The 23,052-nt window shown below is 43.1% G+C and overlaps 1 protein-coding gene across 1 annotated transcript in view; it reads left to right on the forward strand.

Annotated features, from left to right (window-relative positions):
- LOC139050055 (choline dehydrogenase, mitochondrial-like) overlaps window positions 1-22,686 on the forward strand; it is a 66,408-nt gene extending 43,722 nt beyond the window's left edge. The window contains exons 10-13 of the mRNA XM_070526204.1: window positions 789-972; window positions 3,528-3,756; window positions 7,288-7,419; window positions 22,439-22,686. Coding sequence (XP_070382305.1) covers window positions 789-972; window positions 3,528-3,756; window positions 7,288-7,414 — 540 coding nt within the window. The 3' untranslated portion in view covers window positions 7,415-7,419; window positions 22,439-22,686. The remainder of the gene's footprint in view (window positions 1-788; window positions 973-3,527; window positions 3,757-7,287; window positions 7,420-22,438) is intronic.
- The last annotated feature ends 366 nt before the right edge of the window (window positions 22,687-23,052 follow it).

Here is a 23,052-nt window from a genome sequence, read left to right on the forward strand (position 1 = left end):
TACACGCTTTACGCGAAGTGCTTAAATGCGTCACTTAACGATCAGAACAACCTACCCTAACGACACAGTACGTTTGTACAAAATTGTCAGATTCCTTTCAGGGCCCCTTTAAGGTTAAACATTAAGTTACAATAATAACACTAATCTCGCTACCGAACAGTTAGTTTGCATGCAAAGACAGCACTTTTATTTTATCTCCGCACGGGAAACTATATGCTGCATTTCAAGTAGCGCGAACTGCTACACCAGTGTGGTTAAATCTATCAAAAAGGGAATTCTTGACGGTACGTACCCGCGGCTGAATTCTTCACAAGACGTGAGAGTAAGGTGATGGTTTTGTTGCAAACAAATGAGTGGAGTTCCACGCACCGCTGGGTTGACTGCGTGGTGTTCTGTTCTTTCCGCTGAAGGCAAAATCAATTTTAGTCAATTTTACGTTACTTGCAGAGAGACGAAGCGAGCATATTAAAACAAGAGCGGTGCGACAGAATTTTCGGCGGATGATCACCCCTGTGCGTGTGATTTCAATGGAAAGGAACAAACAGTTTGAGAGAAAGAATCGATTCTCACCTTCGAGAAAAGTGAGAAAAATTACAGCATGGGTAACAAAACAGGCCCACCAAAGGTGGTTTTCAAGACAAGGGCCATAATATCGATTTTGTTCTTATATGGAGGTTTAACAGTATGAAAGTTTAACATTAATAGTCATTGTTTATTGTGGTCCTGCTGCTTCCGTTTCATGTCTTTACGCGAAGATAAATGTGCTATTACATTACAATCTTTTGTAGGATATGGACGCTTCATTCCCAGACATTGGGAAGGACGACAAAGAAGGATTTTTGCTACTGGCCACCTGCCTTCACCCAAAATCCAAAGGCCGCATTTCCTTAAACACAGGCAATGCTCTTGACCCCCCGAACATTGACCCACTGTATTTCAACGATACTCACGACATTCACTGCTTGACTAATGGTATGACTTAACAAATTTCCGGACATTACGTTGAGTTTCTTTCAATGCTTTCTTTCAGCTCAATTCAATTAACGAGCTTCATCAACTACCCTATTTTTCCGATAAACTCTTTACTGAAAAGTGTTTGCTCCGACACTAGATATTTTGTAGATCGGCAACCAAATGCGTGGAAATGTATCCCATTTCGTTCTTCATTCCATTCCTCAAATAGTACAGTTTTGTTTTCGTTTTCTACGACATTACTTAAACATTGGTTTGCTGGATGAGAAACACGGCGTAAAATACAAATCAGGGAAACACAAAACACAATTTAAGATGTAAGAATATCCACTGGAAATTGGAATATTCCTGGCAACATAGCAGCCGATGAAGCAGCATGACAAGCACACCTCAAAGATGATGTGGTTCTGTTCCCGATATCAAAGAATGAATTACGCTGCATTATAAGGGCACCGTCTTTAAAAATGTGTATAAATATCTGGTTTGACCAGAATTTTAAGAGCTCTGATATGTATCATATCGATCCGTTTATTGAATTCAATTGTCCGTTGTCATTAGACAGAAATATGGAAATCGCTATTCATTGATTAAGGCTAGGCACTGCCTGCACAAAAAATTTCTTACATAGAATTGGCCGTGCGGAAACCCCCGAATGTGATCGTGGATTTGTAGATGAAGATATACATCACCTCCTTCCAGATTATCCACATCACGACACAGTAAGACGCCGACTTACATCAACTCTAATGACATTAGACCGCAGATCTTTGAGTTTAAAAAACCTTTTGGGCCCTTGGCCAACAGCGACCTTGCAGAAGGGTGTTTTAAAAGCATTAATGACTTTTCTCGAAGACAGTGGCATTGTTGGCCATTATTAATGCTTTTCATGTTCCTTTTATTTCAATGTCGCTGCATATATGTATGTGTTTGTGGACTGTTTTATGTTGAGTGTTCTATTTGGAATATATATGATAATGCATTTACACGATGTATGCAGCACCCACGGACTAGAGACTGTGCTGTTAGGTGACAGCATTATTTGCATTTACACGATAGATGCACGACCCCCTCACTAGAGACTATTATAAGTGACAGTATCTTTTGTATTTTTGATACTTTCTTCTACCGTGCTGTGGAGTTATTTAACTTGTATATTGTGTGTATCATGTATGTTTTACGTCATAGTGTTAGTGTGAAAACGTTGCTTCAGAAATTCCGATGCTTGTATGAGAAGGTTGTTTGATGTGTAACCTTGAACCCTGTATGTTGTATGTAGGTTAGACTCATTCAAGAGCTAAGGAGTAACTGGCGCCTTAAATAGTGCGTCAACATCTCCTTGTATCACATCAATAAAAAAAGATATGAGGGGACGCAGTCTCCCACTTTTCTCACAGGTGTATTAGCATGAAGGCTGCAAGAAGCTTAGCAAAAGAATCCGGGCAGAACTCATCTACGATGACTATCCAAGGCCACGGTTTTATAGCGATGCCTTTTCTGATACCGTTTTTCCTCGCGCTTTTCGGGCTTCGTCAGTGGTCAGAGCGGCGCCTCGCCCGCGCTATCAGCGGGATTAGCCGGCCGTGAACGCTGGATAAGGCTGGCATACCAGCTACTTGAAGGAATGGCTTGAAGGAAGTGGGTCTCAGAGAGGTTCCTGGAAGTGCGGCACATGCCCTGTGGCACATACCCACGGAAACAGCCCACATTTTAAGACCGCATAACCTTCGGTATCGGTCCACATTTCATTGCCTTGGCAATGATAGGGTACTTCACGGACTCTCTCGAGCCTTCCTATCTATGTTACTATGCATGCTTGTTTGTATCTAACCGTTGAAGCTGGGAGGTTGCGGGTTCAAACGCCTTGTGAACTGGCTAAAGGTAAAACCATGAGATGAACATTTTCCCACCTTACCTAGGTCCTCGGGTAGTTCATGTTTGAATGGGTAGTGCATCGGGTTGCTGTACTTAGGGAACAGGGTTCGAAACCAGCTGTAGGACCACCTTGGGTAGCTGAGCGAGAGAAGCGCGAAAGAACAGACCCGCTACAGTACACACGTCATACGTAACGCGTTTACACGGTGGCAATACCTTGTGTCACTACAGTGATTGAATGTTAATGCATTACCGTCGACAGTCATCGTGAGATGGGTTCTGCTGCATTTTTAGACTGCACTATCTTCGGTATCGCCACATATATTTGGTTAGGTTAGATAGCCGGAAAGAAACTGGTTCAACTATGCCACGATTGTTATTCGCCATTAATAGTAAACAAATATTTTTGATAGCAAGAAGGGTACGTAAAGGTGCAAGAAGAATTCAGTGCGTCAATTTTTTTCTGTAGCAGAAAGCACCGATGCGACCATCGGGCGTGAATTTTCAATGTAAATCCCATATCTGTATGACAACTCTACGGCGCCGATCACTAAGCTCGTCTTGTCCACGTCAACTTGCGTGGTGTATGTTTATTCGCGCAGTAAATCTTGTTAACAAAGTCATATCGAAAGCACCGTTTGCCTTTGCTCTTCTGGTAATCATAGGTTCTTTACTCCTTTCAGCAATGAAAACAGCTCTCGCACTGGTGTCAGACAAGGCTATGTCTCACCTGGGAGCATCGGCGCATTTACCCAAACTCCAATACTGCAATCATTTGGAGGTATCTGCGGAGAACAACGATTTTCTAGAGTGCTGGGCTCGAGCAGCAGCGGGATCACTCCACCATCCGGTGGGAACAGTAGCCATGGGTGATTCGTCGGACCCGTCAGCGGTGATTGATGGGCACTTCCGGTAAGGCTCGAGCTTTTTATGTACGGTTGAACGACGTTGCCGTGTCATTTGTCTCAATTACCTCGTTTTAATCGTGCATCAACAAAGCTAAATAATTTTGACGGTGGAAGTCCTGAACGCCGTCGGGTTTTTTGAGCAACTAGGGACATGTCTTACAGCACGCCTAGCCGTCCGACTTGCAGCGCTCGACCGGGCTCATGCGTTGCTAAAGGGACATTATAGAGAAAAATTGATTTAGGCTTTATTGGAAAATTATGCTTCTTCACTAGCGAAACGGCTATTATTGCGTGAGAGGAGGCTCAGTAAGCCGGAAGAAACGCAAAGGCGAAATACGAGTGGCGACGCCTTGCTGAAATTTCCGCATCAGCTAGGCGCGAGGGCATAGATTTTAACAGCGTCTGTTGAAGTCCAGTTAAACGTTCATTAATAAAGAAGCACTTCATTGCTTTCGAAAGGGAGCGAGAACTCAAACCCGGAAGCTTTGAGAGCCTTTACTGCGCCAAAATGGCCCAAATGCGAGGAAGTATATTTAATGCGAGACGTCACACGTGCGCATATATATATATATATATATATATATATATATATATATATATATATATATATATATATACCTTGACTTCGGCTTCGACGCTAAAGAAAACGCAAAAAAACGAGAGAAGGTTGGCCTTCATTTCCTCTGGTACTAAACAACCTGTTTCCACGAAATCAGTGAACGCAGCGCTTTGAAAGAATAGCAATTTGAAATTATTTTTTTCGCTTTGTAGCGTCACTTTGACCTTTTCGTAATATTTGCAGTTTTAAAGGCTGCAGCATGGAGAAGGGTCTGGGCACGAGAGATCACAGGCTTCTTTGAGCGAAGCATTCCGAATATGATCCCGCACACCTGGCAGCTTCCCAGTGGAGCTTACGAGATACAGCGAGAGTAGAAAATCTTGGTGCGCTTTGAGGGTGAGATACCGAGGCCGAGAAAAAGTAGCTAGAGAGGTTCGGCTTGAGATCCTTTATAGGTGATCCGGTGCTAGAGTTCGCCTGTACCAACATGTACTGCTCGTGCTGCCACTTTCCGACTGTTCGCGTGCAACTCCCACGCCCACAGCCGCAGCAGAGCAACATGGTTTATGTCGGACTTAGGTAGCTTTTGTTGTTGCTATCTTCGAGAGTAGAGCGAATTCGAGTCTGAACTGTATTAAATTTCTTAATAACTCTTAGTGCTTAATATTTTCGGGGGTTACAACTCGTTTTCTCGGATTTGTTCAGCGTAACTTCGTATTCTCGCATGACGGGAACGATGTACGCAAAGCACTGGTGCTTTGATCCAATCTGGCGTCAAACCAGTCCGCACTGACTTCGCCGTCTTATCATATTCACCTGCATTTTCCCGCACTAACCAGCCTTTACCTGCCGCACTCACCGGCTGCAGATATAATCAATGCTGTTGTATAACCAAGGCCCCTGGCCCAATTTCGCCAAGCTTTGTGACACGGTTTATTATCTGCGAAACTTCAGCGGAAATGTCATTCCTGATTGGCGATCACCACGGTGATCGTTTCATTATTGCATCGATCGCTATCATTAGTGGTGGACTACCGTACGTCGACACCAATAAGCAAACGCAAATGATCTTATGTACCAAAGGTCGATTACACAGGCAAAAAAAATATTAATTTGAAAGCGCTGTTTTCTATTTGCCGGCTGGTAGCTGCTCTTACAAATCGTTACAGCGTAAGATCATTTTTATCAATACAGGCCCATGAGGTTCCCGAAAAGAGGCTCAGGGCCTGTTTTCAAAGTGCGAGTGTTTTCGCATTACCTGGTAGTCGTTCGCCCGCCACTCATATTAACGATCAGTGCAGTAGAGACATAATCCCCGCGGCGACGGCCAATCTCTGACCACACTTAGGTAAGAGTTTTGCGTATGCGGGCCCTAAGACAGGCTTCAAGAAACTTTGTCTTTCGAAGAACCGTTTTTCAATGCTCAGACGCCTTTTCTAATACTATATATGCTCGCTGCCACAACTGACTAGCGCCAGTTCTAATGAAAAGATTTAGCGTGCAAACTGCCTCGTGAGTGCGGGCTGCTGGGCCAAACTCACAAATTTCTTCGTTCGTAAGAATTGTTTGCAATTGGCCGACCGGCTTGCCGAATCATATGCTCTCTACAAAGACTGTCTAGCGCCTATTTTAAAGATCTGCTCTAGCGGACGATCTGTTTTGTGAATACGGGCCTTGAGTTTTATTTCTCTTGGTCGATGGCGGCTTATTTGGCAGGCAACGAGGAAGGATAAACTAGGCTCATTATATAGGGGTGACGCCTTGTTTTTCAAAGGGAGAAGTGGCTAGCACGGGTAACCACTTTAACTTTACTTCTTGTTGAACTCTTCCAGCAGTGAATCGCGTCGGCGCTGGCTGTAAATCAGTGGAGCACTTAATATCCCACTATAAGGCTGGAGTCGGTACAGGAGGCTGTTTATTCTATGCCGACGCGAGCTCCTAAAGGGTCAGATAATTTAGAAAACTCTATGAATGCCTCTAGGTGGCTTGAAAGAAAAAATGTCTGTTCAAGTAAAGAAAATAAAAATAAACTACATTTCGTGCGCACAAATTGCTTTTCGACGACGTTATAGATCAGGTCTGATTGCTTGAATCTCTCGCTCACAGAATCTAAAGGCGTGTGTAAATGTATTCTGCCAGTAAACTATTAACAAATCAGCAGAAGCCATGAGGTCCCATGTAGTCAGAAGGTAAACATCCGTCTATAGGCAAACGCTTCGAAAATCTTATATTTTGTTAAATTTCCCACCTCCTAACCAATTAAGCAACGCAAATTAAGCGCTATATCAATAAGAAGTAATGCACACATTTGTATATTATAGATTATTCATCATACTTTGCACCAGGGCTCATATACACAAAGTACCAATACCAGTACTGTTCGTAAAAACAGATGCCATCTATTTCAGAGGTCAGACATGTTGTTAATGAAGGCAGCCGGTGAATGGCAGACAGCTGTTATGAGTGAAAACATATGTGAATTCGACCCCAGTTTGGTCATTATAAGGAAATGATAGTCACAATAGTCATAGAGTGAACATGCTAATTGACATTCTGTTCCATTTTGGCTGATTCCACGTAGCTTTGACATGCACAAACAGAAAATCATAAAAAAACAAAAAAAATTCCATGAAATAAAGAAAATATAGAAAAGCACATGGCGTACGCCAGATTATTTTCACCGCTCACTGCTGACTTTGTCGCTAGTCAGACAAGATGCTAAGAGGCCTGGGTGAACCGTTGAACTTGTTTCCTATGTGAAAGTTTTCGTTGAGCTAAGGTTTAAACTGTGGCCGCAAGAAAAGAGAGAAAGCAAGAAGAGGAAAGGCAGGAAGCTCAACCAGATGAGCGTCTGGTTTGCTACCCTACACTGGGGGTAAGGGAAAGGTGAATAGAAAGTGAGAAAGAGAGAGAGAGTGGCCGAAAGCTATCGTTATAGCCAGATCTGTCAAGCTTAATTTGTCAATTTTGTTGCAGGGTCAGAGGCATGGAGAGGTTACGTGTCGTCGATGCTTCGGTCATACCATTTGCTTTGTCAAGTACACCACATTCTGTTGTGATGCTGCTAGCTGAACAAGCCGCCGAAATTATAAGCAGCTCTTAAAACAGGTCAGTAACGCCGTAAAATATATATTTCTATTGTTCCCGTGCACGCATGTTTTTGTTGATGCTCTACATTTTCCAGTATCTTGTCTTTGTGTCTTTTATGCCTATTTTGACAATTTTCACACTTTTCTTATTTGAATTTGTCTTTCCTGTAAACTACCGCTCTACGTTGTTGCCTCATGTGCACACGAGGAGGCCAGGACCCCTCAAGCTGTATGTAGGCCTACAGCTTAATGCCTGGTCCTTTCGGATAAGATTTTTGTTGCGAAACAAACATTATTTCGCAGTGAGCGGCGAGCGCGTTGCCCAAGCTAACACGTTGTATTTCAACAAGCGGTGACCTTGATGCAGACCTCGTGATACCCCGGACGCTGCTATCACCTTCATCAGTGCCGACCATTCTGCTGACTTTGGCGACAAGGGGCAAACTCGTCTGAAAACCAGGATTCACCAGCAGGCTACTTAAGGCAGAGCGGATCCTTTGCAGTCAGCGGCAAGTGCGTTGCCCAAGCTAACACATTGTATTCAAAAATGTAGCGTGTCATTTGGCTGATATCTCTCAATTTTGAGTTTGCCGCTGACTACACACAGTTTACGCCTTGCCTGCATGACAACGACAGAATGTATTACCTGCCATAAAGCACTGCCCAATGATGGCAGATTCATGACTTGCGTGAGTCGCAAATTTTCTTATCGTTTCGGTCAAAACTGTTTTGGAATTGCGTAAACACTTTTAACACAATGGGTACAGCAAAAAGAGACGTGTGGGCATGCAAGACATGCAGAACGGCAAAAAAAGCATACAGATGGATCCAACTATCAGTCTGATGCTGCCGAGGTCGATATGAAAGTACGGGCGTGGAATCGGCATTCCTTTAGGGACTACAAGATATTAAAAGTCTACAGTACTTACCGGAGCTTCATACCAAGGTTGATTCGCTGCTCCTTTCGAGAACAGGAGTGACCACATTAACCACAACAGTTGAAGAATTGGAGAGCTCAGTGAATTATCTGTCACGACAGTTCGATTTTGTTCTCGAACAACTAAAAGCAGTCAAGGAACAAGCGTCTTCTCGAGATGCGATAGTATCCGCCCCCAGAGCAGCTGTCCAGACTCAAGCCGAACAGCTAGAACGGATACAAGCCGAACTAAATGACAGTGAACAATACAGCCGCCACATGAACATGGAAATCCATGGTCGCAAACAAGACACGCACACAACCCAAGGAAGTCTTATGTGATAACGCCGGAAAGGTGGAAGTCCGAAATTTGTCCTTGTCGCAAGTTGAATCAATCCATCGGCTACGGGCAGACGTGACGCTATATCGTGGGTTCTTGTGCGCTTCACTTCCATTGCATACAGAGAAAAGTCGTTGGAAGCCCGCAGGAAGCTTCAAAACCATTGCGAACATGAAAAACGCCAAACGTTATTTTTCAACAACTTGACAAGATTGTATCGAGCTTTATTCTGGCGTGCAACGACCAGGTCAAAACATAATGACTACAGGTTTACTTGGAATAGGCGTGGCAAGATTTATGTGAAAAAGGCCGAAAACGCGACCCTTCTTCGAATAACGAGACCGGCAGACTTTGATCAAATTATGTAACTGCTATGGCCAACCCCTGCAGCGAGATCCCAAACTCTAATTCTTTTAAGGACACATTTGGTCACAGCTTAGAGAATGATTTTACTGTCGTAAACGCCAATATCAGAAGTCTTCGAAAATACAGGGAAGAACTTAAGCTAGTTGCCACATCGGGAATTGGATTTGTGGACGTATTCGTTCTGACGGAAATCAATGTTTCAGATGCTTGCATGCATACGTTTTCAGTGCCAGGCTATCAATACCGTTTTGTGACACCACCTCATCGACGAGGGGGCGGGATCGCTATCTTTGTTAACGATACGTTTGACGTTGCATCCATCGACGTGAACTTCGTTCATCTGGAATGCGTAGCGCTGACGATATCTTGCGGTACTCGGTGTTTAAGGTTGCTAGCTCTGTATCGGCCACGTTGAAACAGTGTTCCCCGTTTTCTTATGGAACTCTAAGAAATGTTAATCTCATCGAATTCAGTGGTAGAATTATGTTTAGTAGGAGACATAAGTATAAATACCTTTTGTTCCACAGTAGGCTCTGTATCCGATTGCTTGTCCCTCTTGTCCTCCTACGGTATTGCTAATACTATAACCGCACCCACCCGGGAAGAAATAGTTGATGACCATGTAACAATGTCGTGTTTAGACCATATCCTTCACATGCTCCTACTACTTTGCTTCTTGTGTTATTTTGCAACGTTTTGCGGATCACTATCTCGTGGCTTGCCGTTCGTCTTCATTTTTTCCAATGACAACTGCTCGTTCAACAACCACACCCAATAACTTAATCTACGTCACTATAACTGAGCAGAGGGTCTTAGAGAACCTAATTAACAGTTTAATTGGATGGCTATAACTGATTCAGATTCACCGGAGAAGGTGTATAGTATCTTTTGTGACCAAATAAAAAAGTTTCAATACATTTCTAAACGCGTCGTAATACAGAAATGTAGAAAGGAAAATAATTGGTTGACCGCGGACATAATGCGTGCTATTTCTTACAAAGACATGCTCTGGAAACGGTGCAAACATGCCTCAATAAATAAAAACCTGCGTCTTGAGCAGAAAGCCGCAAGAAATAGGGTAGTTGCTTTGATAAAGTATACAAAACTGCCAGTAGTTTCAGGAAAAATTTCAGCAATCATAGATGAATGCCAGAAAAACATGGTCACTAATAAATTATCTTCGTGGCTAGAATGCCGCAAACATGTGCCCACTTTCTTTTTTTTTTTTTCAGGTGATTTGGTTGAGCTCGCAGATAAATTCAGCCATTTGTTTGCACTGACTTCCGAGAACGCATGTGCATGTCATGCCGTCCAATACACGCTTTAAAAAATCCCATGCAGCGTCCACATTTCTACCTAGAATTACGGAAAGCGAACGTCATAAATTAATTTTCAGCTTTAAGTGCAGTAAGCCTCCTGGTATCGACGCTTCATCAGTGAATCTGCTACGAAGGAACTTTACAGCCTTATCCGATATCCTACTCTTCATGCTGAACAATTTTCTTGATACCGCGCTTATCCCGAAAGAGCTTAAGACCGCAATTGTTAAACCGCTTTTTCAAGGAGGGATGACATAAAAAAATTATCGGCCTATTTCTATACTACCTGTACTTTCTCACATTATTGAAAAAAAATTCTTTTAAAATCCATGTCACCTACTGTTGAAAAATTTCCAAAAAATTTTTTATTTTGTCGACTCGACAGTTTGGTTTTATTACCGGTCGGGGAAAGGGGTGGGGGGGCAGGTAGCCCTTCTAGAGGAGTTCTTGGATGAACTCTTTTCAGCTCTTGATCAAAATCTGTTTAGCGTTGCTTTATTTTTGGACATATCTAAAGCTTTCGATACAGTTCATCACGGGATTATATTAAAAAATTATATTCCAGTGGTTTTAGGGGTACATTTTACGATGTCCTCATAATCTATCTCTGAGAACGGTCACAGGTGGTTGTCTTATATAAAATGATAAATGCAAGTGGTAAGCTCCCACTGAAGGCCATAGTTCCTCAAGGTTCCCTTCTATCACCTCTACTTTTCAATATATTCATTAATGATTTATCTCGGGCTGTTTCAAAATGCTTGATATTTCAATACGCTCACGACACTGCGCTGCTGTCAGAACATTTTTCGTACAACATGGCTATCTCGAATCTTCGAAATAATGTAGACAAGACAGTGACTTTGTTCGGTGATAATAGTCCAAAGGTTAACGCTCAAAAAAAAAAAAACTCGTTTGCTTCAGATCCCCTTTAAAACTAACAATAATAGACGCATCAGTTTTCCTGCACAGTCACAACTGTCATTCCTGTCGTTGCCTGTCGGTTAACTACGTGAACTCGGTAAAATACGTGGGAGTATTCTTCGACAGCGATCTGTGATGGCATAGTCAGCTATCACACATTTTGCGTTAAGCTTAGGAGGACCCGCCGTGGTTGCTCAGTGGCTATGGTGTTAGGCTGCTGAGCACGAGGTCGCGGGATCGAATCCCGGCCACGGCGGCCGCATTTCGATGGGGGCGAAATGCGAAAACACCCGTGTACTTAGATTTAGGTGCACGTTAAAGAACCCCAGGTGGTCAAAATTTCCGGAGTCCCCCACTACGGCGTGCCACATAATCAGAAAGTGGTTTTGGCACGTAAAACCCCATATATTATTATTATTAAGCTTGGGAGCGCTGCGTGGTTATTCTTTTACATTAGATCTGTCATTCCGCTTCAAGTAAACAAACTATTGCGCATGCCTTGGCCTATAGCACTCTTCGATATGGGATTACCGTTTGTGCTTAATGCCACACCCGATAGCAAAACCGTGTTGATGCTTTGGTAAAAAATATACTAAAAAACGTAGCCTACGACACCCCGTCAATCATAAATGGTAACATCTCTACGCTTGGCCTTCCATGCTTCTGGACTCTGTTTGTGCAAACTGTGGTGCTACGGCATTTTTAGTTCAGTGATTTTAAACTATGTTACACAGCCCCCCGTGGCCTTCGTAGTAGTGTTCGCTTTGTAGTTCCGTGATCCTCAACGAGATATGGTGAAGCTAGGCGTTGTGTTTATGTGTCTAAAATTCTGAACCATTTGCAAAATGAGCCCTTCTTCATTACGACAAAAAAGCCATTGAAAAACATGATTTCTTCACTATAACACGGTTGCTTTAACATTTGTAAAATATACTGGTTATCATTTTTAAAACATGTACATCTTACAGTCCTGGTGTCGATTGTTCATTCTCTCTCCATGATTTGCTCCTTGTTCGTGTTAAGCTTCCTAACTGTTAGTCCTCCTGCATTATGTTGTTATATTACGATGCTAAAGTAAATATTGCACACTCGTTCACTGATTTTGCCAGGCCAAGTCCCTCAAGCCACTGGTGGCTTTGACAGGCCCATTTCTTGTACTCTGTATTCCTTTGTGGAATAAATTATTATTATTATTATTATTATTATTATTATTATTATTATTATTATTATTATTATTATTATTATTATTATTATTATTATTATTATTATTATTATTATTATTATTATTACAGACAAAACCAATGTGATGACCAAGTAGTTCAGTTTACGAAGCTTTCACCAATACAGATCTAAAAGAATACATTCACCAATACAGTCCTAAACGCTCTAAATATCCCCACTAGTTCATATCTGAACTTATACTTGCCCTAAAGTATAAAGACCGCGCGCACCGAAAATCCAGAATTTTTGTGTGCCTAATGAGTGGAGAGAATTCCGCTTTTTTCAGACTCTCTACAAACGCCCCTATACGCGAGAATACGACTCACATATGGCATTCTTGGAAAGGAGCTCCTCCAATGGGCCGGAGGAATTTTGGAAGTACATTCGCAAGGGCTCTATAGTAAACGTCGGTTACTGGAGCGCTTTTCGCCGGCTAGACTCCAGCGGAGTAGAAGTCCAAGCAGTCGCGGAATGTTTTGCGGCCAATTTCTCATCCTTATATAATGCCGCAGGTTTCAGCGCTGGTGTCAGTCAACAGTACATGACGATTCCTAGATCTAGTGCCGTGTTGTTTGATGAAAAACCCATCAGCAAATGCCTTCAGCGCTTGAAGCCTCACCTTTGCTGCGGCCCTGATGGCATCTCCTCCGCAATTCTAAAAGCTTACGGCAGTATATTCGCCCCAGTTTTGGCATACCTACTTAATAGTTCTTTGAATGCTTCCACTTTCCCTCACATGTGGAAAACTGCTCGTTTAAGTCTGGCGTTTAAGTCTCGTTTTAAGTCTGGCTGTAAAGTCGCTGTGTTGATTTCTCATTTCTGTTCCACGTCTACGGTTTTTGAGCTTGCTCTTCACAACCTATTGTATTTTTCTGTTAAGAACTCATTGGTTCCGAATCGGCATGGATTTCTCACCGGCCGCTCCCCTATCGCACATCTTGAAAGTTTCACGACATACATTTCCGTGTCCGCACTTCAAAGGGGGCAAGTTCACACCGTTTACTGTGACCTCAGCAAAGCTTTTGATGCAGTCAGCCACTCCCTGCTTCTGATCAAGCTTACGCACTTCGACGTTGCCTCATCAATTGTCAATTTCTTGCGAAGTTATCTTCTTGATAGATCATATCGTTATCGGTGCCGCAGAACGTTCCTGGATCTTTCGGACACGCCAGGACAATGGTTGGGGTTGTTGCAGCTGGCGAAGCTCCCGCCTCTTCCGTCATGATGTTAATACCGAGGCGACGACATCTTCGGAGCTCTGTGGTCTCTTGGGAATACCCAGCACCTCCGCCAAAATGCCACGGGGCAGAAAAAATCAAGCGAAGGTGTATTTACAGGAATTTAAAAATTGCAACAACGCTGGCTACACAAGATAGCTGCCCGAAACAGCCGTACGCTCACTTCGCCAAATCCTCGTCTTTGTTCTAGTTACACTATGCCCCACTGCTCCGTAACAATATTATGTTAACGTCAATAGCCAAACGTCTTCTTTTTACATGGCAACTAGCGGCATCCCTCAAGGACCAGTATGACGACAACTCTACGTTTTAATTTTCATTAACGACATTCTTTCCGCTATTTGGATTGCTTCCTTCTTTCTACATGCCGATGACATCAAGACTTTTAAGGGCATTCATACTCTTGAGGACTGTCACATCCTACAGTCTGACCTGTCTTGTTTTTCTGAATGGTGCAAAGATAATCATTTACCTTGAATGCTGCTAAGACGAATGTCGTGGCTTTCACAGGACAAACAGCAAGAATTTCTTTTTCTTATTCTGTAGATTCTGTACTACTGTGTAAAGTCTGGGAGATCAATGATCTCGGTGTGTTCTTTTATGCAACCACTTTTCAGCTCAAACTAAACGCGCTGCAGTGTGAGGTATGCGCTCTCTTGGCTCTGATGGCAGACTATCGAGGGGTACTAGTCTCACCGTTCCGCAAGTTGTACACAGCAATCTGTCTTCCTCAACCCGAATACGCGTCGGTCGTCTGGAATGGTATATCTAGATCTTACAGTGGACATTATAGATCGAGCCCACAAAAAGTTCCTAAGCATATATAATCACCACTTTGCTGACACGGGCACCAAACCTCGTTCTAGCGCTGTCGGATTATTGTAATTGCCCTTACTTCGCTGCCGACGTAATCTCGCTGATCTGTTTCATTTCAAACTCTTTCACCGTATCCTCACCTGCCCCAAACTCCTCAGTTGTATCCTGTTTTGCATTCCACGCAATATCACCAGAGAGCATAGACCTTTCTATGTCTCTGCCTGTCATCACCAACACTTAACCGTCCAGAGAATACAGAGTCTATAACGTTTCTTTTCACGATTTCTATATTTACCACAACCGGCTGTCTTTGTTCTTTTCGGTGCTTTGCGCTGTTGTGTCATAGTTTCACATATTGTTCAACTGTCGTTCTCCTCCTTTTTCTTTTATGTTCGCCTTGCGCCTTGTTGTACGTACACTCTTCAATTTTTCAACTTTCAGAGTATTCTACAGACTCGGAAGGGAAAAGCCCAAAATAAGTAAACTTTTACACTCAATGGCGTTCTTTATCTTTTTTACAGCTCCGCTGGTAGAGTGTATAAGCGCGACTGAACGAGCACGTAGAAATAAACAGTTACACAGAGAGAGCACTTTCTGTGCAAGCGCTATCTCTGTATATCTGTTTCTTTGTACGTCCTCGATCAGTCGTGCTTATAAACTATATCATGGATTCTACCCAACTAGCCCGCCAACGCGTTTTAATCCGCTGGTAGCCCGCACTCACCGAGTAGAATGACTGCGAATTTTTCGGTTTTGTTTTGTTTGTTCTTTTCTTTTTTAGTGTATGCGTGTGCCAGCACTCATATTTTATGGTTGTTCCTGGGCCCAGTAAATACATGAATGATTGATTGATTATCTTTTGCTTCCGCCAAGACGTCATCTAGAGACTATGAGCAAGCAGATGAACAACTCGATGTGGTTTTTCCGCTTGCTCTCGTTTCCTCCGCAGGCAAAGCCACCGAGACGGATAAGACTGCTAAAAAGCAAAAACAAAAAAGTCCTGCATAAGGTGTAGCCCTGACGACGACGATTTTTGTGTACAGCTAAACGATCGCAGCGACTAAAGGCTATCTTCGCCTCAAAGTTGAGCGTCGATACATCTGCCGAACTCACGAAATACGTTGAACCTGTGCACGTATCTCCTCTCTCTTGCCGGCAGCTTAAGATGAAATACGAGGCGTCTTGGTCTTTTCACATAGCCGTCGACAATGAAGTCTTCCAGAGCCTGATCAATCCATTAATTTGGCCGATTGGCTGCCCTTTCAAAACATTCCGTGAGGTGCTTCACGAAGATATATATACTGCATCCATCAGATAAATCCTCTCATCTTCAAAGTAGCGTGTAATGTGGACATTTTCTATTAAAACGCTCGCGTCCTTCGTACTAAAGTCCGTGAAATAAACTCCAAAGTTTTTTCTTCCTCCTTTCCTATAATTCTAATTGCCGAATTGATTGGTGCTTTTGAGCTCCTTGAAGTATGTTCCACCCACGGATATTGAAACCATACAGGAATCTGTGTAGAAATCAGCCTAGAACGTACCGAGAAATAACTAATTGCATCTCCTTATGTGCCACCGAATGCACCTCAACAGTAATCTTTCATTAAGTCATTGCATCAATTGAATGTGTAATATCTTCCCACAGTAAATGCAGCCGACTTACCCTCAGCGAGTTTAACACATCGGGCGCATGCATACATCTTTTCACAGCAACCACTACGTAGAGAACAAATGCGGCTTATTCGATTTTCTAGCCTTTAATTCCATTCAGCAGCATAACTCTATTACGAACTGCTGTGGTAACGTGTTAGACTTATGCCTTACGAATGCGCTGGAGGTACAGATATTTGGACATTCCTCATGCGCATCCTGACAAGTTTGATCCGCCATTAGAAATAACGGCCTTTGTGTCTGCCCTTAGACACAGCACTTCCAGCGGTACCACCAGATGCCCTCGCTTTGCTTTCAAGCATGGTGACTGCGTTGGTGTGTACATTTTTTCCAACGCCGACTGGTCTCAGATAACTGACATACAGACAGACAGACAAAGAACTTTAATTAGAAGGTCCTGAGAAGCTTTGCCCGAGGGCAGAGCTGCGGGCCGCTCCCACGTGGGGACTGGTAGGCCGAGCCTAACCGCCGCATCGTGGGCTCTCTGGACAGCCCAGGTTTGAGGTGAAAGTTCCGAGCTCTGGATGGCAGAGCTCCATTCTTCCCCCTGTAACGAGGGGCATCGCCAGAGCATGTGTGCGAGATTGCTAACAGCCCCACAGTCGGGGCAAGTAGAGCAAAAAGCCTCTGGAGTGATCATGTGGAAAAGGGCCAGGTTTGGATAGCACTTATTCTGAAACATGCGTAAAGTGGACGCCAGAGGTCTAGCCAGTTTGCTGTGAGGGGGAGGATAAGTCCTCCTACCCAGGTGATAGTGCGTAGTAATTTCGCTGAAAGTAGTGAGAGTGTCCCGAAACTCGACAACCCCGGAGTCTGAGCTCGATCCTGCTCCCGCGCGGTGGGTTAGTGCGCCCGCTTGGGAGTGGGCGATGTCATTGAGATTGGGAAACGACTCAGGCTGGGGGTCGAGGTGAGCCAGAAACCACGAGATGGCGTGCGGAGAGATTATCTTGTTCTTGAGAATCTTGTGAGCCTCCTCAGCGATCGATCCTGAAGCAAAAGCCCTGACCGCCGATCTCGAATCAGTGAAGTTTTGTGATCTGTTGTTGTCTAGGAGTGCTATAGCAACTGCGACCTGCTCCGCTCTGGTTGGTGTTGAGCACTTTAGGGAAGCCGCATTCACTATCTGTCCGTTGTGATCAACGAGGGCAATGGCGAAGTTAGACCACTGTACATATTGGGCTGCGTCGACAGAACATGCCGAGTAGGGATCATCCTTGGTACGCTTGAGGAGGGCGAGGGCTCTTGCCCTGCGTCTGCCTACGTTGTGTTGAGGATTAACATTACGGGAAAACGGTGCAACTCGTATGTTGTTCGTTTGATCTTCTGAAATTTCATATTTCCGCTCTTCCATGAGGATATGGTTGATCCCAAAAACCGCCAGGTTCTTCTTTCCAGCCGGGGTACAAGATAGACGGGCCAGTTGGGCTGACTCCTGGGCCTCGATTATCTCGTCCAATGTGTTGTGCACTCCTAGTTGCATAAGGAGAATGTCTAGGAGAATGCCTAGTACTTTTTTATATTTTTTCTGATAAGCGTGTTTACTCGTTTCTTCTCGGAGTTATACCAGTTGTGCATGGCTGCCACATAAACTATATGACTCATGAGGAAGGCGTGGAACAACCTGAGGAGGTTGTCTTCCTTTAAGTCTCGACGCCTATTCGAGACTCTGTTGATAAGTCTGATCATGTTCTCAATCTTGGCTATGAGCTTGTTGAGCGTCCTATTGTTACTGCCATTGGATTCGATGAACATGCCAAGCACCCGAATGGTGTCTACTCTGGGGATGGTACAGTCGCTTTTAGTGTGGAGCTTGGTGTTTATTTCTGACAACGGTTTCCAGCCTCTAGGATTGTGACCTCTCCTGACTGGCCTGTAGAGGGGGAGCTAAGACTTGATCGGGGAGCATCTAAGCCCGTATTTTCCAGGTACATCTCTGTTTGATCTACAGCCTCCTGTAAGCCTAATTCAACAGCTCCTTCGCTTCATCCGGTGCACCAGACTGTGATGTCACCAGCGTAGAGCGTATGATTGATCTCTTCTATATTGGAGAGCCTTTGCGATAGTTTCTTCACGGCGATGTTAACAAGCAGTGGTGAGACTACCGCTCCTTGTGGCGTGCCTCTGACATACTGGATGCTGAACACCAGGCTCGCCGAATCACGGAGCCTGTCCTCGATGGCATGCGGCGATTTATTGCCCAGCGATACTTTGAGCCTAAGGGCTCAAACTATCCTCATTGTTTTTCGTTCATACTGATAAATGCTTGAAGCATAAAGATGGTGCACTCAGAAAAGCTAAGCGCTCACAAGATAATGATTGGGGGCAGCAATTTCGTCTTTTTAGAGCTCTTTACAAGCGAGATCACGGTTCGTACAGTGTATGTAGCATTCCGCGAAAAGAGCGCCTCTGAGCAGCAGCTGATAGTTCCAAATAATGCCGGAATCGCTCCAGTAAACGCGGAGAATCTTCTCGCCTGCTTGACTCAACTGGTGTAGAAGTCTCCGAAGTTGTACACTGTTTTGATGCTAGTTTTTATTCAATATATAAGACTTCTGATATAAACGATAGTACTTGTCAGCAGAAGGCTTCTGTTACGAAGGCTAGTACAGTGTTCGATGAGAAGCTCATCTATTAATGCATCCGACGTTTAAAACCCTAACTGTCTGGTGGTCCAGATGGAATTCCCTCGGCCATTTTAGAATCTTACGGCAACATATTTGCGCCAGGAATTTTACACCTTTATAAACTACCTGTCTAAATTCTTTCACCTTTCCATGTATTTGGGAAAATGCTTGTGTTTCCTCTATATTTAAGTCTCCTTCCAAAACAAATGTCTCTAATTACAGTTCGATTAATGCCTCAATGCCGCATCCAAGATCTTTTAGCTTGCCCTTCAGACCATAGTGTCTTCGAGCGTAAAGAGCTTGTTAACTCCAAACCAACACGGATTTCTCTATGGTCGCTCAATAGTAACCAATCTTGCGAGTTTGATGACACAGATATCTGCGCCAGTATTCCAGAGGGGAGAAGTGGATCCCGTGTACTGCGACCTCAGCAAATATATTGATGTGGTCAGCCATCTAATGCACCTTGTAAAGGTTATGCATCGTGGAAGCGATGCTTCAGTTGTTGCTCTCCTGAGCAGTTATCTTCTGGAGAGGTCCCCCTATGTTAGCACTAACCAACAGTAATCTTTTGTGTACAAAACCACTAGCGGTGTCCTTCAAGGATCCGTATTAGGGCCAGTCCTGTTCTTGGTATTTGTCAACCATGTTTCTTCCGTTATCCGGAAGTCGATCATCCTTTCTGCAATGTGGTTATGACATCAAGATTTTCAAAGATATTCACACTATTCATGACTGTCGAATTGATCAGTCTGGCCTGTTGTCGTTTGCAGAATGGTGCTAAAATGAGGTTCTCAACCTCAGCGCTTCTAAGACTAAAATAATGACCTTTACTCGCAAAACAGAATATTTTCTGTTTCTTTATTCTGTGAACTCTTCTACCCTGAGTAGGGTTGCTGAAATCACGGTGCACTCTTTAATGCTTCGTTAGGCTTTTCATCTCATACTGAACGCATTGCTATGCGTGGTCTGCGCTCCCTAATTTCTGTTTCCTACCTCCCACGTGTATTCAAAGCTGCCACTCCTTTCCTAATGCGTTATCAGGCTATATGTCTTCCCCAATTCATATCGGTGGTGCGGAATGGAACTTCCAAATCCCATAGTGATAGACTAGAAATGTTCAGGAAAAAATCGCAGCAATTTCCCGCCATCGTTTTTGCACTGGCATTTGTCAGTCTTGTAGCGCTTGGACTTTACGCTCACTACCATCCCTTACCTGCCGACGTATTCACGCAGGTGTTTTGTTTATATATAAGCTCTGTTACGGAAACCTGAACTGCGCTCAGCCACTTAATCATGTCGCGCTTCGGATTCCTGAGAAAGTCGCCAGAGAGCACCGTCCATTCTTCGTTCCTGCTTGTCGCAGCAAACATTCTCCGGTGTATTGAATTAAAACTATGTGTAATACCTATTTTCTTGACCTTCATATCTTCCATTAGACGTTTTTGTTGTTCTGTTTACAGCTTCGTGTCCATGTGCTAGTTTTTCTCAGTATACGTACGTGCTCTCTTTTACCATGTGATTTAGTACATTTTCAGCTTGCTTGGCACCCACCATAACTGCTTAGTGGCTTTGGTGTTGCGCTGCGAAGCACGAGGTCGCGGGATCAAATCCCGGCCGCGGGGGCCACATATCGATGGAAGCGAAATGCAGGAACACCCATGTATATAATTAAGGTGCACGTTAAAGAACCTCGAGTGGTCAAAATTTATCCGGAGGCCCCCAATGCGGCTTGCCTCGTAATCACATTGTTGTTCTGGCGCGTAAAACCACATAATTTTTTAAGATTGCCTGGCAATATGTCTAATGTTTCAGATGATTTTTCTTTTCTTATTCACGTACATTTAATGTTCTAGGTGCATTGAATTTACGTGTGCTTTACATGAATCATTTCTTCTTTCTTTACTCAATTTCCCTCCCATTTGTACCTTTAGCTGCACAGTTTTTCTTTTTTTTCATTCTACTTGGTTACTAATCTTCGGCTCGTTTTCGGCTTATCTTACCTTTGTCGATAGATAAGAGCTTGTTTTATCAACTTTCCGTGTCCTTTGTCATGTGCCAATATTATACCCAAGTGGCTTTTCTGTACATGCATATTTTCCTTTTGCCTTTGTATCCTTTTTTTAAGTATTGCATTACCTTTTCTTTGGATTACCTGTGCGCCAACATTAAAACCTCATGTTTCTTCCTGGGCACATAATCTAATGACTGGACTGATTATTTTAATTGACTCTCACGCATTGTTCGTGTTTTTCTGTATTTCTGTTGTGAATTCAACTTGGCTTTTGCTGACTGGCAACTGTTGCTTTTCATAAGTATCGTTTTCTATTTCACATGCGTTTTTTTCCTGTATTTATGTATCTATTTTTAATCGTTCTTTTACCGTACGCGAGCACTCAGAGTTGTTCCTGGGCTCTCCAATTAAGAAATGTCTTTATTATTATTATTATTATTATTATTATTATTATTATTATTATTATTATTATTATTATTATTATTATTATTATTATTATTATTATTATTATTCCAAATCAGCTTGACAGATACGGAAACTAGGATGTTGTACAATTGCTTTTTCAAATAAAATAAATGTGAAAAACAGCCACGAAGGAATATTTCATGTTACCATGATAGTTGGTTGATACGCACTACTTTTCTAGCTTTGTTACGGTACGAATCTGTCCTGAGAGTACGTTGTAGTTCAGTGAAAATGTTTCGTAAATTGTAATCAGCTGTGTAGGTTCTTTACTGTCACTACACATTATATGCGATAAATTGCATCGTACAGAACTTCATTTGAACATTATGAGGAAAAGTTATGATGTTTCAGCAGTTATGAAACGACACCATTTTAATGTTGTGAGCTTGGTGTAATCGAAAACTGCACAGAAGCAAGAAATGAACAGAACATCCATTTAGGCTCTATTTTTTATGTGAACAACCGAATGTTGCACTCCTATATTTGCTGAAGCACTGCCATAGGTATGTCAGAGATAGGAAGTGTATAGGCTGCTTTAATACGATAAAGCGATTGAGTTGCTACGTTTTTTCTTTACCTTGTGACCGGACGCCTACAACGGCCGTTAACAAAGATTTGCCCATTATGCATAAAAATGCAACCGTTAAAGTCATACTGCTCAGTTTAAATAATTATGGATAATAAAACATTAGTGCCTATTCCAAAGCTAAAGTGGTTTTACCGGACAACTTAGAAAATGAATTAGCCAAGTACTTATGACATGATTTTATATAAGGGACTCAAGTAAACTGTCTCATTATAGTGCTTAATTGTAAATAGATGCAATGCAACCGCAGTGAATATGGAAACTGGCAAAATTATAGGGATCAAGAATACACAATGTCTAAGCTCATTATTTGTTCCTACACTTGTTTTCTGTCATCGTGACGTCATACATATATTGCGTTTCGTTAAAAAAAAACTATTTCCCTGGCTGGCGTACCTTCATGGAAGCGAAGTCGGCGCGACATCAGGGCATCTTATTTGTTCATTGCCATGACGTCGCTCGTTTATCGAATGAATGCTTTAAGAAGTTCATCGTTCTTCTAGTCTCTTTATATTCATTCTCATGGTTTCTCCAACAGGGGCTTAAGAGCTGGAGAAAGATTGGCACCAGAACTGGCCACAAGAAATGCAAAAGGAGTTCACTCCACAATTCGCCTGGAGCAGGAACTTTCGCACTACAAAGGATTTCCCACTCTGACAGCACAAAGTCCGCAGTTTCCTCCTGTGAGTGGCCTTACCGCGAGCCCACTCTGAACTCCGAACTGCCAAAGCTAGCAATCTGCACGTCGCTGTAGCAGCCTCGTTGCGTTTGCCCATGTTTCTGAAAAGCGTGAAATTGTTGTAGTATTTAGTGGTTTCAACTCATCACTGCCTATTCTGTCAGAACTCCGGGTCTTAAGACCAAGATCTCAACATGGCAACGTTATGTACGGGAGTTAGGATGAATCTTATTTTTATGGTTCCCGCCGGTGCGCCATCTGTGAAGAAATGGAAGAACCTCAATATGTGAGTGTCGTTACTGTACCGCCATGCGTGCAGTGTCACATCAGGCTTCTATGAGCAAAATAGTCTTTCGCACTTCTCTACTATTTCACCCGCTTTAAAATGAAAAAAGCATGCTCGCAAAAGCAGTCGACGGTTCAAGATATATAAAAAAAAAGAAGACTAACATCACTGACCGCGAATTGACCTT

This window comes from Dermacentor albipictus, chromosome 1 (assembly GCF_038994185.2).
Source record: "Dermacentor albipictus isolate Rhodes 1998 colony chromosome 1, USDA_Dalb.pri_finalv2, whole genome shotgun sequence".
In the NCBI taxonomy this organism is placed as follows: Eukaryota; Metazoa; Arthropoda; class Arachnida; order Ixodida; family Ixodidae; genus Dermacentor; species Dermacentor albipictus.